The sequence below is a fragment of the Triturus cristatus genome, chromosome 12 (assembly GCF_964204655.1).
Source record: "Triturus cristatus chromosome 12, aTriCri1.1, whole genome shotgun sequence".
Lineage (NCBI taxonomy): Eukaryota > Metazoa > Chordata > Amphibia > Caudata > Salamandridae > Triturus > Triturus cristatus.
In genome coordinates this window covers 815,154,881-815,172,739 of record NC_140595.1, presented here as the reverse complement: position 1 = coordinate 815,172,739, position 17,859 = coordinate 815,154,881, and the positions used below count along the sequence as shown (strand labels likewise).

The 17,859-nt window shown below is 43.7% G+C and overlaps 1 protein-coding gene across 3 annotated transcripts in view; it reads left to right on the top strand.

Annotated features, from left to right (window-relative positions):
• Positions 1–14,980, top strand: part of LOC146782962 (phospholipid scramblase 3-like) — a 102,866-nt gene extending 87,886 nt beyond the window's left edge. For all 3 annotated transcript variants that reach the window (XM_085638090.1, XM_085638091.1, XM_085638089.1), the window contains 3 exons: positions 4,153–4,317; positions 11,340–11,501; positions 14,515–14,980. In XM_085638090.1, the coding sequence (XP_085494216.1) occupies positions 4,153–4,317; positions 11,340–11,501; positions 14,515–14,553 (366 nt within the window). In that variant the 3' untranslated portion in view covers positions 14,554–14,980. The remainder of the gene's footprint in view (positions 1–4,152; positions 4,318–11,339; positions 11,502–14,514) is intronic.
• The last annotated feature ends 2,879 nt before the right edge of the window (positions 14,981–17,859 follow it).

Here is a 17,859-nt window from a genome sequence, read left to right as displayed (position 1 = left end):
TTCACTGGGGGGTGTCTGGCAGGTAATTCCAGAGCAAGACTTTGTCCTTTGTTTGGTCGTTGGTTCTCTCCAGGCTAGACTACGGGAACTCACTCCTTTCAGGCAATCCAAAAGCACATTTAGCTCCACTAGGAGCAGGGCTGCATGCTGTGGCCCGCGTCGTTACTGGACACCAGAAATTTGACCACATCACAAATATCCTGCTATCCCTACAATGGATTCCTATTGAGGCGAGAGCTCAACTTAAAACTGTCTGCACCTTATAAAAGGGCCTGCATTCCTCTTCGACAATCTACAGAACTAGAAAATTGAAAATCTTGGGCACAAAATGGGGTTAAAGAACTGCACAAGCCCTTCGCCTGGAGTCTCCCACCATCAGATGAGAACAATACATGAACCAATCATACTCTGGAAGCATCGCAAGAATCTGGAGCACCCTCCCTCTGACCCTCCATATGACCCCATGCCACTCTACCTCTAGAAAGGAACTAAGGGGCTTATTTACAAGCAACTTGCACCGCCGGTATGACACTTTTTTCCATATTAAAAGTGACGCACCGGCGGCGCAAGGGGGTTGTAAATAAGCCCCTGTGACTCTTTTCTTTGAAAGACATTTGGGATAAATCTTTGATCTCCCACACACTGTCAAATATCTGTTTTTCTCTTTTCCTGTGCTGCATCTCTAATATTTTTTCACAATGGTTGTTGGTAACTGTACTCTTGCAAAGTGCTCTGATGCCCCTGGGCCATATCCGTACCATACAAAATCATAAAAAAAGAAATGAGGGGCAAGTTTAAGTCATGCTAGGATGGTATGAGCAGGTTGCTAGCTGAAGCAACGTATTTCGTGTGAATACCTCCCCAAGCAAATGCATATCAGGCAATGCTCTGTCTCTAAGGATTCAGCGATGTACCAACTAGGGGTGGACGATAAATTCTGCTCCGCTGGTGGAGTTTGCAGAGTTTTGGTCACTCCGCCATACGCTTGTAATGCAGAGCTCTGGACAAACTCTGCCAACAACCGCGTGGCGGAGTTGGGGGCCAATAGCACCATTTTCGGGTGCTATGAGGGTATCCGGCGAGATTTTCTCAACATGGGCAGGTGTGAACAGTTGCAACCGTTCGCGGTGAGAAAGCTGCCGCTCGAGTAAAGAATCTAGTTGAGCGGCAGCAAGGAAGCAGTGCCCTGTGGTGCACCGTGTGGTGCCGTTCACACTGAGTTTGCAGTGCGGAACAAGCTCCTGCTGCAAAAAAAACCAGCGCAAGCAGAGTAACATGCCGATTACCGCATGCTTGCGGAACTCCACAGAATCTCGCAGAGTTTTCATGTAACTCTGCAGAATTCCACAGAGTGAAACTCCTCGCGTTCTTCCCGTCCCTAGAACCAACACAGGGCTAGGGAATGCGCAGAGTGCCATGTGACCAGTAGTGAGCTTTCTTTTCCAAATACCCAGAGGTCGTCCTGCACCGCTGAGTCGAATTTAGAGAGTGGTTGGTTATTTTATATTGCAATACACGGGTAATACTCAAAAACACAGATCGGTCTCACAGGACGCGTTTCGCCATCAAGCCTTCATCAACTAATGAATCACCATTTTGGGAGTGTATTCATGTTGTCATACACATTGCAGGGCTGAGTAATTCATAGACATAGAAGATATGACAAAATGATTATAAGACCACTTTACAATCCTGCCCACGTGGTCTGAGTAAATAATACATCTTATAACATAAAATGCAATGCAACAAAATGAAAGCAGATAGACATCCATAGAGCAATCCTAGTTTGGCAATTCTGCCCAAGTGGGCATGATAACGAACGTCAGCTATGCTTCCTCAAAGATACATGTCAATCTTACTAGACCATTCTACCAGGTAGCTCAAAGCCCAGTAGGGCAATTTCTTCACTTGAAGCTCTATGTTCTTCTAGTCTACTCTGAATGCACTGGCATTCTCTAGCATCTTCAAAAGCAAAACACAAAATATGACATTTGTTAGTTGACCATCATCAACCTAAATTTAGAATTATTTTAAAAAACAATGTACTCCTAAAAAGAAAAAGTTAGACACTGCTAACAGTTTCTGTCAGTCACAATCTCTTCCATAAGTTTGCACATTTCAAAATAACAGTTTATAACAGTAGTAAGGTCAGAGATGCACATATAATTCCTCGTCAGCATTTAGTCCTTTTGATATATGTTCCTTAACATGATGTATTTATTTATGTGGTTTGCTATGGAGTGATTGTGGTCCAAGAGCATTACAGTTTTGACTAATGATAACACAAATCTTTACCTTTACTATCAAGAGTATAGAAACCAGCCATAGTCTTTGAACTTAGGTGGGGCTTAAAGGAAGGAATAGAAAATTGAGCTCAGGAGGATTATTACGTTCTTTATTATCTTATGGTATATGATGTTAGCTGCCATTTCTAGTGGGCATTGAGGGTCTCTAGGTGCAAAGAATGTGGCAGGTAACAAGCTAGCAGTATATAAGAAATAAATATCTTGTGAGAACAGCTGAGTTTTCAAGTTCTTTCTAAACTTACACCGATAATGCTCTCAATGAAGAAACGGCGGCAGTGAGTTCCAGAGTTTTGAGACACCTTAAGGAAAACTTTACCCTCCAGATCTGCTCTTACAAATTCTATGGTCTGCAAGAAAATTCCTCTTAAACAAATAGAGGAACTTCAATGGGTAGTTTTTTCAAATATGTTTCAAATATGTTTTTCTTAAGAACGCTAGTCCATTGCCGAAGAGCACGTTATGCCCCAAGCACAGTACCTTGAACTGAATACTCTGTCTTATAGGAAGCCAATTCAGGTCTTTTAAAATTGGTTTAGCCTCTGTCTCCCTAGAAAGACCAGCCATAAACTTGGCTGCCACATTTTTAAGTAGTTTATTCACTCTTCAATGGTCACTAGGCTTAAGCATAGTCTAAACGTGAGCCAATAAAAAGGTCTAACTGCAAAGAATATAGTCCACTGAATTAGGGATGACAAATTACATTTGGAATCAACACTTCACCACATTGAAGGGATGTAGTGGCCCAATGTGGTTGGCCAAGATGAATCACATATCAATACCTCCATTCAAAACGATGGCCTTTGTTTTTTTTGCATTAAATTTCAATTTGTTGTGCACCCGCCAAGTCCAGTTAAAGGATACAGTGCCAGACCCTGCACAGCCATCATTGTCTAATCTGAATAATAACTCTGTGTCATCAGGGTACATAAATGCTGTGACCCCCGTTTGCATGGAGTGGAGACGGCTCAGAGTTATAAAAGAAGGTGCATTTCTAAGTTTGGTGGAAGGGATTTCCAGGTTGTTTTCTCCCTGTCGAAAAGACCTTTGTGACTCACAGAGTATCTTTCGCGACTCAAATGGTATGTTCAGTGCATTGGGACTTGTTCTTTTGCGTTTGTATAGCCTCTGATTTTACAGATCACAGGATTTGCATCTGCAAAAGCACTTTGTACAACTGGTGCCAGAATCTTGCATGGCACAGGGTTAATTAGATACAATTCAAGCTTTTCCTATTATTATGTAAACCAGTGTACATATGTATGGTAGAACTCTGTCTGGACTCTACAGGGACTCATGTGTGCTGTTGGAGGACACCAGCTTTTGCCATTTCCACACACTGGTCAGTGTGGAGGACTGATAAGATCCAGTGTTGAGAGAGACCATCAACTGGTCACTGTGTTGACATGGAGAACAGAGAAGAGTTTGGATTTGTGGAGAATTCCCAGGTTTCTTACCCTTGATGAGGTTGATAGAGAGGAAACAAGGTCTGGGTCTTTTTGAAGGATGGAAAAGAGCAGTAGAGGTGAAAACCCTTCATAAATTCTCTCCCTTTGCATGAGATAGTTCTGTCTGTTTTTGCTGAACTCCATAATGCCAGTTGCAAGAATGTTGGCTTCAAATATAGGCCTTTCCAATCCTGAGTTACTATTTAAAATATGAAATGTGTACTGTAATGTCAAAAAACTCATAGACTAATGATCTATCGAGATAACTAACCTAAATCCTTGGACGGCACATTACTTCATATCCGCTTAATACTCCAGTGTTCAGTATAAATTACATTTTTGACTATGAGAACAAAGTTATTACATGTATGTAATTGATGTGTTTACAACTACAATCCTAGCTGGAGGTCTACTCTCCCACATCTGGGTGTCTGATCGGTTACATCGCAAAGAACTGGGAGGCCTTCTCGATCAGCTTCTCCATCCTGAACGTCGCCAAGGAGGAGGTGCTGCGGGTCGTGGGTCCAGGCTTCGGAACGGCTGCTTTCAAAGATGTCAACTTTGAGGTATGGTTACGGGGTGGTATCTATTGATCATATATCTCCAATGAGATGTCCAGTGGTTACCATAGAGTTCGAAGAGAAGCCTTCTGTTGTCTAAACATTATAATGAAAAGTCATGTGCTAACCATAGAGTTTAAAGAGCTGTGATAACCATAGAGTTTAATCTGAAGCTCTGTTCTGAGCATAGAATGAGATGAGAAACCCAACACCAAGTCTATAGTACTCCAGAAAGGGCTTGTCAACTCCTACAATGTCCATATATTCCAAATAGTCTGCTTCCAACCATATGTGGTTAAAGAAACAGGGGTGACCCTATAACCCAAGGAACCTGGGCCTCATCAACATAATATAAACAATGGTTCCATAGGGAAACAATTAATTTCATTCATAGTAAATCAAAATACACAGCATATATAAATCAATTAGATAATCAATATCGAACAAAGATATGCAATTTTAGATACAGAAATGTATTCTTTGTGTTTAAGTTAAGTATCAACTCTTTCAGAAATAAACAAAATCCAAAGAAAAAGATAAGGCTGTATATACAATATTTTGAAAAACGACGCAGTGACCAAGTGAATAAAGTGACTTAGTGCAATAAGTGACAGTGTGAATAATTACAATATATGCACGTATTTACTAAATAAAACCAAAATATATACAAAGTTTCTTATTATGAAAAGTCCTTAATTTCCTCATGGGTATACAATAATCCTTGTAAGGCACATGTCCTATCTTTTTTTATCAACAAGGAAATCCAATTAATAATGGACTGGAAAGCCGTCAACGTTTCGACCCTACACCAAACACTACTTGTGAGTAGTCATATCGGGTCTTCTTCAGGACACAGGAGATGTATAACAGCCTAAACAAGATAAATGAATATATATAAAATAAGTATCCATGCTGTGATCAAGGTTTTTGCACTTTAAAGTAAATTCTCTACTTTTGGCTATTCGAAAATCAAAGGGTCAAGTTACTCAAAAGTGTAGGCTTACATGTCTCTACCCCAACTGAGGATTCTCACTATAGTAAAGCATAGGGAAAAGTTAAAAAAAAAAGTTTATTTAACAGGAAAACAGTTAGTAAGAATATTTTTATGTTAAACATTCATGTAAATTAAATATATATACTTATTTAAAATGGAGGACAAAATGAACTGCATTACAGCACTATTAACTTAATTTTGAATCAAATCTTAAAACAATTAGGCTGAAGAGAAACAAATCCAAACGGCCGTACAGATCAGGTTCTGCCCGGCACGCATCAGATCCAGGAGAAGCATCCTAACACTAATCGTGCATATTAATGCTCTAAAGATTCAGGGTCACCTTTGCAGGCGATTCATCAGCCCGCTTGCTCCGCATAGACCTCAAGATGGCGTGGAAGTTCAGCCACATACTTCCTCCCGCCCTGGACACCTTGTATTGTTGGTTAAAGTTATACGGGTGTTCTGGGTACCTTTGGTGGAGGCGCCCTGGGTCCCTCTGTTAGGGGCCTGAGGGTAGCCTCTGCCGCGACAGATGCTCCGTGTTTCAGGCAGTATCGGGTGGGGGGTGAGGGGAGTGTTTTTTTTTTAAGGTATTATGTTTACATTGTTTTTTGTTCTTGCACGCCCGCAGAGTTCACGTCCCAATCCCACCGTTTTAATCCGTGCACGTGCAGGTCTTGGGGGTAGATGACAACTAAATGGAATAATCACTCACTCAGGGATTTGACCATAGTCTCGTGGAATGTCAGGGGTCTACTTAATTAAGTGAAGAGGTGCGCCATTCTTCACCAAGGCAAACGCTATGGGGCCGACATTCTCTTTCTGCAAGAGACACATTTGATGGGCACTAAAGCTCCCTGTCTCTCTAGATTTGGAAACCACACTCTATATCATGCAGGGTTCACCAGGGGATCTCGTGGGACTGCTATTCTTATCCACCGCCGCATCACCTTTGTACACACCAAACACTGGCTGGATCCCAGCGGTCACTATGTCTTGCTGTCAGGGACACTTTATGGGTATCGCATAAATCTAGGAAGCATCTATGCCCCCCCACCTTTGGACGCCACCTTTGTAGAACGGCTAACCCGTTTGTGGGGAGAACTCTCTGACGACTTGACGCTTCTGGGAGGAGACTGAAATGACACCATGACAGTAAAAGATAGAGCCCGTACATCAGGGCAGGAGCCCCCGGTAGACAGATCCAAGCTCAATTCATTAGCAACCACACTGGGCTGGTCAAACATTTGGCGCGAATATCACCCCTCCGAGCTAGGCTACACATACATGTCCGCTGTTCTTAAATCTTTGTCCCGTCTGGATTACCTGTTCATCCCACGTAGATACGTTCATTGGGTCTCCAGTGTGTCATACCTTCCCAGAGGTCTCTCTGCTCTGGGTACACTCCTCCAAACCCCCATTCAGGTGGAGGATGTCTCCCTGGCACCTACGCGACACGGAGTATCTGGAGAGTTTGTCTCTAGCGGTCTCGGACTATTTTGTACGTAATGGAACATCGACTCCCTCTAAGTGTACTTTATCGGAAGCCATGAAGTCTACTATCCGTGGGGTAGATATCAGTTTCCGCGCCATGACTAAACGTAAACGATTGGTGCAGCTAGTGGAGTTAGAGAAACACCAGAGAGCCCTGGAGGCACAGTGCCTCACCAATCCAAACCCCGCTCTTAAACGTGCTTTACTGCAGGCACAACAGTCCCTACAGCGCCATCTTATGGGTGAGGCCAAAAACATTTGGCTGTCCTCGCAGCACAGACTCTACCAATGGGGAGACAAATCTAGCAAAATGCTCCATAGGTTATGCCAAGCAGAAAAGTCCCCTACCAGCATCCCAGTGCTTCACGACGACGGCGGCGTCTTGTGGTCGTCCCCTGAGACGGTAGTCGCTGAGTTTGCACGTTATTTCTCTTTGCTATATGCGAGCCAAGAGCATCTATCAGAGGCCTATTTTGACAAGTTTTTGCGAGATATTCTCCCTCGCAGACTTACAGACTGTGCACGGGACCAACTTGATGCTCCCATAACGGTGGACCAGCTTGGTGCCGCGTTGGCGGCTATACATCCGGGTCCGGCTCCCGGACCAAATGGCTTTCCAATGGAGTTCCTGAGACCGCACATGAATATACTGGGCCCACGCCTGCTAGATGCCATACTGGAGGCAGCTGACCAGTCCCAACTCCCTCTAGAGTGGCGGCAAGGCGTTCGACTCTCTTAGCTGGGCGTACCTTTTTCGACTCTTAGAAGCGGTTAATTTTGGCCCGCGCTTCCTAACCTATGTACGCCTCCTCTATACAGGGCTAACTGCCTCGATTTGAGTCACTGGATAACGCTCGGCCCCATTCCCAATATATCGTGGTACGCGGCAGGGCTGCCCCTTATCACCATTATTGTTCGCCCTCGCTGTGAAACCTCTGGTGCTGTGCGTACGTGGTGATCCGGTGCTCAGGGGCTTTGACTGGGATACATCTCGATCTAACCGCATTGCACTATATGCGGATGTTGTCCTATTCTTTATGACAGACCTGTGGTTCTCAGGGTCCCGCATTCTACAGATCCTGCATGTTTTTGGTCAAACAACTGGGCTTCACAGAAACCCCACTAAGTCTGTACTATTACCGGTATGCGGACACCAGGGCCTTGAGAAGTGGGCTGAGCAGTTATCACGCGCTACCACTGGCTTTAAGTACCTCAGCATCTTTATGTCGCCCTGCTCGCCGACCTCATGGGCTCGTAACATCAATCCTCTCCTTAAAAGCCTTAAAGACGAGATGGCAGTTTGGTCCTCTCTTCCGCTCTCATTATATGGGCGATCAGCAAGTTTTAAAATGGTTTCCCTACCCAGAATACTCTATAGGCTGCAGAATTTCCCATACGCCATACCGCGGGCTTGGCTTACTCAGAGGAATGTCGTACATAATAAATTTCTCTGGCATGACGGGGCCGTGCGAGTGGCACTGAGCACGTGCACGGAGTCAACCTATTGTGCCGGATAGCGGCAGCGGACATTTATGCCTACTACGTGGCCTTCCACCTACAAGTGGTCAATGAATGGTGGTACAATCCACCATCGGACCCATCATATACAGTGGATCATATGGCAATGGGGAATATTCCACTTCTTCAACTCCTGTATAGTGCGCAGAACTTGTGTTTTCTACACCCCGCCAGCAGCACTGTCATCCACTATGGCGGGCTATGGTCCCGACAGATGGGATGGCACGGCCGACTGACCCAGGCGACCCCGCTGTGGCACGGCACACTGTTGCTCGGTAACAGCACTTGCGAGATTCCGAGAGTGGGACATTGTGGGAATATACACCCTTGGAGACGTTGTGTGTGGCACCATTTTAAAGTCATTTCAACAGCTCCAGACAGAGTTTAAATCACACAAGTCATAATTCTATACATATCTCGAACTTCAGCATGCACTTAACCCCATACTGCGGCAGACCGATACCTTGCCCAAATTCCATCCCCTAGAAGGACGCCTACTGATGGGTGACAAAGGTGCTCACAAGATCCGCCAGTTATATCAAACCCTGTAAACGCACAATCATACCACATTACACAAGACCAAAACAGTTTGGGAGGAGGACATACCAGACTTAACCAACAATGACTGGGCGGAAGCCTCGGCCAGCCCCCGAGGTGCGGCAGTCTCAACACGATACCGACTGATACAGTTTAAATACTTGCACCGTATATATTATACTCAATTCAGACTATGGAAGATGGGTGCCATCCAGTCCCCTGTATGCTTGAGATGTGGGATAGAAGAGGGGACCTTCATGCACACTGGCTGCGGCTGTACCTCATTGCAACCATTTTGGCGAAAGGTAGTGGTGTTCCTGAGCGAGGTGCTGTAGTGGGATCTACATCTCGAGCCAAAGTTATTGTAACTACATAGCACGGGTAGCATTGGGGGAACCGATACAAACAGCAGTTATTTGTTTTTAGCTGTCACCATTGCTAAAAGGGATATCGGCCAGGAGTGGAAAAGTGTTTCTCCTCCAAAGATCGGCAGATGGAAAAATGCCATAGATTAATATATGAATGCAGAGATTGTTGTGTTTCAGGCTCGGGATGCCCCCAAAAGCATAAGAAAATATGGCTGCAGTGGGCGGACTCCAGGGCCTTAGAATTACCCCAACTCATCGAGTCAGACGCTTGAAAGACTATGTCCCCCTGATGAGATTGGCCTCCATACAACTGAGAGTCTCATTTGATCACTTCCGGCCACATATTCAGTGGTTTGAATATAATTCAGTGGGATTTGAAAGGAACTGCCCAATGTATATGATGTTATGTATATCCATCACAATGTATCCTCCGGGACACGTTCCGGTATATACCATGTAAAATCAATAAAATATATTGTTAAAAAAAAAAGTAAGATAATGTGTATATATATATATAGTAAATACAAAATATTTTTCTGAAGTTTAAATTAAACAATTAATTCTGACCTAAAGTAAAATTATTGCATTTTTATTTATGCATTAATAATTCTTAAAAGTGAATAATAGAATTCATTATAAGTAAATTAATTATAGTTGAATAAATGTAAGTGTTACATTCATGTATACATTCAAAATAGGTTCCAGAAATATTTTGCAATTAAATATGTTTTAGATTTCTTTTAACATTAAATTATATTTACTTATATTTATAACTATTTTAAATAATGTAATGTATTTTAACTTTATTTCCTATGAGGTTTTTTTAAGTCCCTCCCTCCAGTATTTTCTGTGGGAGAGTGTTGCAGTAACAGTGTTTTGGGTTCCTTTTTGGCTGTAATAACTTCATAAGTGCTGTTTTTGTAAGAGTAATGGTATGTTATACAGGTTTGTAGAGTGCCCTATCACCCGGGAAGGATCCCTGGCGCTGAGCTGGTGTGAGTCTATCCAAACCTGGGCCTAGTGGGAATACTCGAAAAGCCAGGTCTTCAGCTTCTTGCCGATTTCAAGAATTGAGGGGAGGCTCTTATGAGTAGTGGCAGTTCATTCCACGCTTATATAGCGATGTAGGAAAAGACTCGACCAACGGATCTGGTTTTCCATATGTGTGGGATGTGTGCAAGCAGGAGCCCAAACAAGCGGAGGTCTCTGGAAGCTTTTTGAAATCAGATGTGATTGTTGAGTAATGCAATGCCAGTGTTATGTAGTGCCTTGAAAGTGGGGGTGAGAAGTTTCAATTGTGTGCATTTATGTATGGGAAGCCAGTGGACCGCTTTCAGATGTGGTGTGATGTGAGTTTGGCGTGGAAGGTTGAACATGATTCTGGCCATCGAGCGGGCTTGCTCTTTGGTGGGTGAGTGCACGCCCCTCCCTAAACTCACCTCATTGCTCCCTAAACCTAGTAGTAACTACGCCCCTTTTTCCAGCCACTCTGCTGTCCCTCCCACGTTTACTACTAAGTAGTAAACTTACATGTGCAAGGATTTCCCCACAGAAAAAATAGGAGCGTTGGGAGAATTATCCTCAAAGGTTTGTGAATAGCATTTTGTAGTACTTTAGTTTTACTACTGTAATACAAATTAATGTATTACAAAGTGCAGTTTGTGAATATGACCCTATATGTATAGGTGCATAGGAGGAGAGGCAAGCCTGTATCACACTAGTTTGAGACAATATATGGAACAACCCTGTGCGAGGTGAGTAGGTTGGGTTTCTATATGTATACACAATGCCTGGGACGACAGAGCATCCACACCACACACTTATGTGTGTCGTTTCTTTTTTTTTTTTTTTTGTCCTCATTTGCCATCAGATAAATTTGAGCTTATTCAATTTACTCCTGTGCCCCCCCCCCCCTTCCAGCTGGCACCAACCAGAGCGCTCCATATCTAGATGGGTATGCTTTACACAGAGTTATGTGTGCCATTGTCTAATCAATGTGTGATCACAGCATGCTGCAGGAAGAATACATGTTGCTGGGGTTGATTTTACCATAAGGCTATGAGAATGAATCAAATATGAAATGCACCAGTAGTAAAATTCCTGTTTCTTAATAGGTGAAAACCAGTAACGAATCCCACACCATAGGCCGGATCACAAGAGTATGGAGAGGATTTCGGAAGGAGATGTTCAGTGCCAATGACCACTACTCAGTCCAGTTCCCCATCGACCTGGACGCCAAGGTCAAGGCACTGCTGTTGTCGACAGGCATCTTCATCGTGAGTATAGTTGTACAAAAACCTTCATCTGTCCATTGAAAGGAACCTTCATCCGTCCACTCACAGGCTTTATTTATTCTAATAGGATCGAAGGTAACTGCTACCTCTTAGTCACTCTCCTGGCACCCGTGTGTGCATGAATGGCTCCAAGTCATCTAGTTGAAGAAGATTTGTCTCTTTAATGAACACATCTACATCAGCTATTCTCACACATCACCCACCAACAATAGTACACATCAGATAAAACTCCAGATGATGTCATGCACACAACCGTGCTACAAGCCAAAAATACATTGACACATCATTAGCAAGTTATATTTATACATCATCCTAAATCACTTGTACACATTTGACTCAAGCTTTTTATGTCTCCAAGCCATATAGCTAGCAAAGCCATCACTTCAATAGCACATACATGCAAGCTATACTGACACCTCTACAGCCTCTCATCATCTTGCACATCAACCCACTTAAAGATGTTAACTTAAGTGTACCACACATCAACCCACCTAAAGATGTTAACTTAAATGTACCACACATAAACCCACCGAAAGATGTTACCTTAAATGTACCACACATCAACTAACCCAAAGATGCTAACTTAAACGTACCACACATCAACCCACCGAAAGATGTTAACTTAAACGTACCACATATCAACCTACCAAAATATGTTAACTTAAACTTACCACACTTCAACCGACCTAAAGGTGTTAACTTAAACATACCACACATCAACCCACATAAAGATGTTAACTTAAACGTACCAAACATCAACCCACATAAAGATGTTAACGTAAACCTACTACATATCTACACACACATCAAATGGTATGAAGGCCACACAATGAACTAAGAAGCCTCGAAACATAACAACCACCTGAAGCTGAATAATGGACAGCTGTACACCCAGCTGAACAAACAAATGGCACTGTCCTTTGGCACAAACATCCATTCCTATAACGCGGCACACAGGTCCATATCCGTATCTAACCGGGCTCTTCCTTAATAGTCCATCACTGAACAATAACTTACTCAATTCTCTGTACACCTTCCAGCGTCCAGTATGCTCCACCTGGAAACAACATGAAATACAACCAAATACAATGTCAACAGATCGGTTTGACTCCATATAACACGAATGACAGATCTGTAAAGGGAGCCAATGTTATCAGAGGTCTTTGTAGCCAAGTGTTGCCACCAGGTAGTTGAAACACACTGTACAAATGCACTGCACATATCATACCTTTGCCCAGTTCTCAAAGTCCAGGCTTTTGCTGTGTATATGCCCTAACAAAGGGGGATTGTTTGCAGCAATGTCCCAGGATTAAATGGCCAGGCACAAGTTGTTATTTTCTTTACTCACTGGAAAGGCTATGGTGGCAGATACCATGGTGGGTACAATGCAGAGGTTCAGAAGTGTACAGCGAATATACGACGTTACATCGCGGTGTTTGCACCGTGATACCTTTACAACGCAGGCATTACAACGCAAGTTGTTACAACGACTTGCGCTGGAGGGCGCTGGACTTAGGAATAGTATGATTTACTATTCCAACTCCAGCCTACGTTACAGTAGGGAAGGTGTTGGAATAGTAAATCGTACTCTTCCTTAGCTTAGAGAGCCATCCAGCACAAGTCATTATAATGACTTGCATTGTAATACCCGTGTTGTAAAGGTATTACGGTGTAAACACAGTGATACAACCGATGTTTCCCATGTAGAGCTGGTACTGTTGGTGGTCCCTATGGGGGAAGTGTAGCCCTTGACTTCCACAGCAAAGTGTCAAGAAGGGGATACAAACACCTCTAACACAAATAACTTAGCATTACATATTTATACTATTTATTTATTTCTGTTTACTAACTCTCCAAACGCAGGCGTCTCTCCTGGGCCATGAGAGACACCTGAGTTTGGAGAGTTAGGAAACAGAAATTGCACTGTAAGACTAAAGCACACTTGCAAACATATTTTATTTTGATGAATTTCAGCTCCTTCAGTCACATACAATAGTGCACTTTTCTGCAGGAAATTCATCGACTTGAGCAACCTCCTTGAGGTCCGTTTCACACTGACCCAGTGATGTACACATGATTTCACAGTGCCTATATATCTTCTATCCAAAATAGCATGTATGAATACTTATTTTGAAAACTGTTTGAAGAATGATGTTTAAAGATTCTCTTGATTGGTGGACTAATTGCCCCAATCAGTTAGTGTCTCCTATATATTTCTGCATCCTGATGATGACCCTGTTTAAAATAATCTAAGTCCAGGGGTCAAAACGTCAACAAAAACATATGTGGACTGTTTTTCAAGAAACTGATGGTGGCTATCAACACTCGCTTAGCGGGGATAGATCTCTACCACTCTATTATCCCTATCAGCCACATGTATATAGTTCTGTACATTGCATGTATGCACTTTATGCACGTATTGTCACTTTCACTGTGCCGTCCCCCCCTTCTTTTGAACAGCTTGTGTTCGAGAGAGCAAATATAAGTTTTACTTCTCACTGTCAACAATCAAAGAAAAAGTTGCTAAAATGAAATAAAAAGATAAATATGTAATGCTGTTATTTGTGTTAGAGGTGTTTGTATTCACTTCTTGACACTTTTCAGTGGAAATCAAGGGCTACACTTCCCCCATAGGGACCACATTTTTGCTAAAAATTATCCGTCCCCGGTTACTCGGTTGCCCCTTTTGTTTCAGAGGTCAGCTGGTACTGTAGAGCCTTCACAGTGGGAGTGCAGGTTTACAGACTACTACACATTCCCTGAAGAGGAATGTGTGACAAGTTTAACACCAGGTGGGATGTTGTGTTCCAGTTATAGGGGATGTGAAATGTGATGTCTAGCTTCTGATGGAGATGGGAGACAGAAACCAGAGAAAACTGGTGATCCAACATAGGCTGAAACTTTTGGGGCCATTACTGGGGGATTGTATAAAGGTAAATTAGATTGCATATCTGTTGTGAAAATATTCACCAACCCTGTTTCTTCTCCTACCCAGGATCACTTATATTATGAACAGAGAAACAGAAATAAGTGACATCAACCCTCCAAAGACTGCAGCAACTCTGTCCATGGACCCTCCCCTTACAGAAGAGGAAGATAAGAAGCCCCCTTATAGTCCAGTGGGTGATGATACCCCCCTGCACTTCACTTTCCTGACACTTTATCACACCTGTTTGTGCCTGCACCACAAGCGCACTTTGGGCCCTGCTACGGCAGTGCTGGACACATGTTAAGGGAACGGCTGCAGGGTGGGGTAGAGGTCTCTACATCTACAGACCTCCTCTTCCAGGAATGCTGGGATCTCATATGTAACTCTAAAATTAATTGAATTGGACAAATGCCCCTCATTCGGTGTCTTTGGGGTTCAGTCACAGGAAGGATAAAGTCTGTATCACAGCACTGAACAAGTTATTACAAAACAGTCAAGTCTTGAATTTACCAATACAGATATGTCTTTTTTAGCAAGCAGTGTGTTTTGTGAGGAAGCTTCCATTGAATCTGTGTCACTTCTGTTCTGTGCATGTGAAGGAAGTCTGCACTGCTGAGGCATATGTAGCTGTTTCTGGGCCTGCACTGCTGATATCTATACAAAATAGCCCTGCACTCTTATGATAGTTAAATAAGCATGTAAGCCATTTTTTGCGCTCTATATCCATAATGTAGGTGGTTTTCAGTAAATGGTAATTTTCCCAAATGAAAGAAGTCGATCAAATCTTGCAATGTTAAAAGTTATTCTTTATTCATGTCCTTTAAAAGGAATTTCAAAACGGCCAATGCGTTTCGGACCTCAATCGAACTTCTTCAGGGCTTAAAATGTAAAGGATATTAATTCATTCAGTTGTTGTCAATCAATAAAACGCAATTGATTTGAAATTTATATATTCGACATTATGGCTTGTGTCAGTTCAATAAGTTCAGCGAACAAAAAAAGTGTTATCGGCGAAGGTTGCGCCCGTCCTCATGTGGTCATCTGGTTCGGCAAAGAAGTCCGATTGAGGACGAAATGCGTTGGCTGTTTTGAAATTCCTTTTAAAGAACATGAAGAAAGAATAACTTTTAATATTGCAAGATTTGATCGACTTCTTTCATTTGGGAAAATGACCATTTACTGAAAACCACCTACATTATGGATATAGATCGCAAACAATGACTTACATGCTTATTTCACTATCATAAGAGTGCAAGGCTATTTTGTATATATTGTTGTAGAGTGTACACGAAATTTTTCCTGTCTCTCTAGTTAGGACCTAGGGGATTGTGTCCTAAGCCTTTTTGCACCTAATGTTTTGTATACTATTATGTGGGACGTTAGGACTGGTGCAGACACCAATACTTTGATCCCCATCACTGCTGATATCTGTTCTGTCTGCTCTGCTTTGAAGGAACTATGCACTGCCTCCATTGTCCCTGTACCTGTCCTTTGTGCTAAGAAAGCTTGCACTGTTGCTGGTGTCTCCAGTTCTCTACCTGTTTTCCCTCTCAAGAGATATCACAGTGCTACTGCTTCCTGCTGTCTTGTAACTGTTCTTGTTAGGGAAGCTTCACCAAGGACTTAGAACACACCCCTGCAGCCCCTGAGGTGTTGGTGGGGTTTTGGGGCAAGGTTCAGACGCAATGTTCTCGGGGCTCCACTTGGAGAATAGGAAGCCTTGTAAATGAATATTAAGTCATTATAAATAAAGTTGAAGGGGATCAGATGGGTGGCCCCTTCATGGTGAGATAAAACTCTCAGGGGACAGTGTGTGGTCCCTGAAAGGTAGTCCCTCTGGTTTGGGGCCCCTCCAAGGTTGAATTTCGACTGGTGCACAGGGTTGGGTGCACCCTTGGTGCCAGTTGAGCCCTCTGAGCCAACGCTCCTCCAGCTTCTGTCCTGACCCCGCATCTGACATGACAGACTATGTCTGACCTGGGCACCTATACCGACTCCATCATCCCTGGAGGAGGATGTCCTAATAGTTCTCTCCTTCGCCGAGTCGATGCTGGTTCGACCTTGACCGAAGTCACCACTTTCCTCGCTTGATTTACCACCTTCACCGGGCAGACAACACTATTTGCATTTTGTTTTTATAACAAACTCTGATAATGACTGTGACACTGGTGATGAGTCTACTCAGCCCTACCAAGATGATGATTGGTGCGAGGCCTTGCAGGAGGCAAGCGGCCGCGATATCTCTCCGGTCACTGGACTCTTCTCAGCCCCTGGGCCAGCCATGAAGGAATCCTCTCCCTATGCCATAGTGCTGCATAGGGCGGCCAAAGTACTTGACCTCAAGCTCCCCACATTGAAGCTTATTACCAGTGTTTTGACAGAGGTCCTTTAACTGGGTCAGTTCTCTTCAGAGTCCCTTCTTTCATTTGACGAAACTATGATGGATACCTTAATAGTGGCTTTGGCCAAGACTTGTTCTAGCTCCCTAGTCCATCAGATAATTGCCAGGAGTCATTGCCCTGTTCCAGGTGACCCTGGCTTTCTTTCACAACACCCTTCACATGAAGCCTAGTGTTACAGGCCTCATTGAGACGCCCTAATCACGATACGTTTCCTACCACTCCACCAACAGAGAATCTAAGTGGGTAGAAATGTTTGGCAAATGTGTTTTTTCTTCCACCAGTCTGGCCTTCTGATAATGCCAGTTGTTTGTTGGGACGCTATTCCCACGCTCTCTGGGATTGGTGGCACAAGTCCTCCCTAGTGTGCCCGAAGACCTTTACCCTGTACTCGCTCAGGCAGTTCAAGGTGGTCACAATATGGCCAAGTTCACAATTCATTGTGGCTTGGATACAACTGATTCCATAGAGGGGGCCATAGCAGCAGTGTTGCCATTCACTGCCACATGTGGCTGCTTTCAGCTAGGTCCTCAGGCGATGTCCAGTCCTCCCTGAGGGACATGCCCTATGATGGAAATGGCTTGTTCGGGGACAAGGGTGATTCCTCTCTGGAGCGTTTTAATTAGAGCAGGGCTTCCTCTCACTTTCTGGGCCTTTCTGTCCCCACCTCTCCAGTCACAACAGTTCCACCGCTCCTTCCATGGATTTGGTCGAGGTGACCCATATCACCAGCCTGCTCAGCCTCTACAAGAAACCCAGCAGTTTCGCTGTAGTGGTCAAGGTGCCCACCGTCCACACAGCCAAGGTCAGTGAGCCATCCAGTCTAATGCCTCCCCTTGCGACTCGCCTGCAAAGCCTCTTTAGCGTGCCCTTGCAGGAGCACAGCCGCCCGGTGGGAGGCAGAATCCACGATTCTACCCGGGATGGCAGATGATAACTTTGGGAAGGTGGGTTGTACAGATTGTTTGCAGGGCAGGGTCTTACTCTTCATCTCGTAGCCACTGCACTTTCC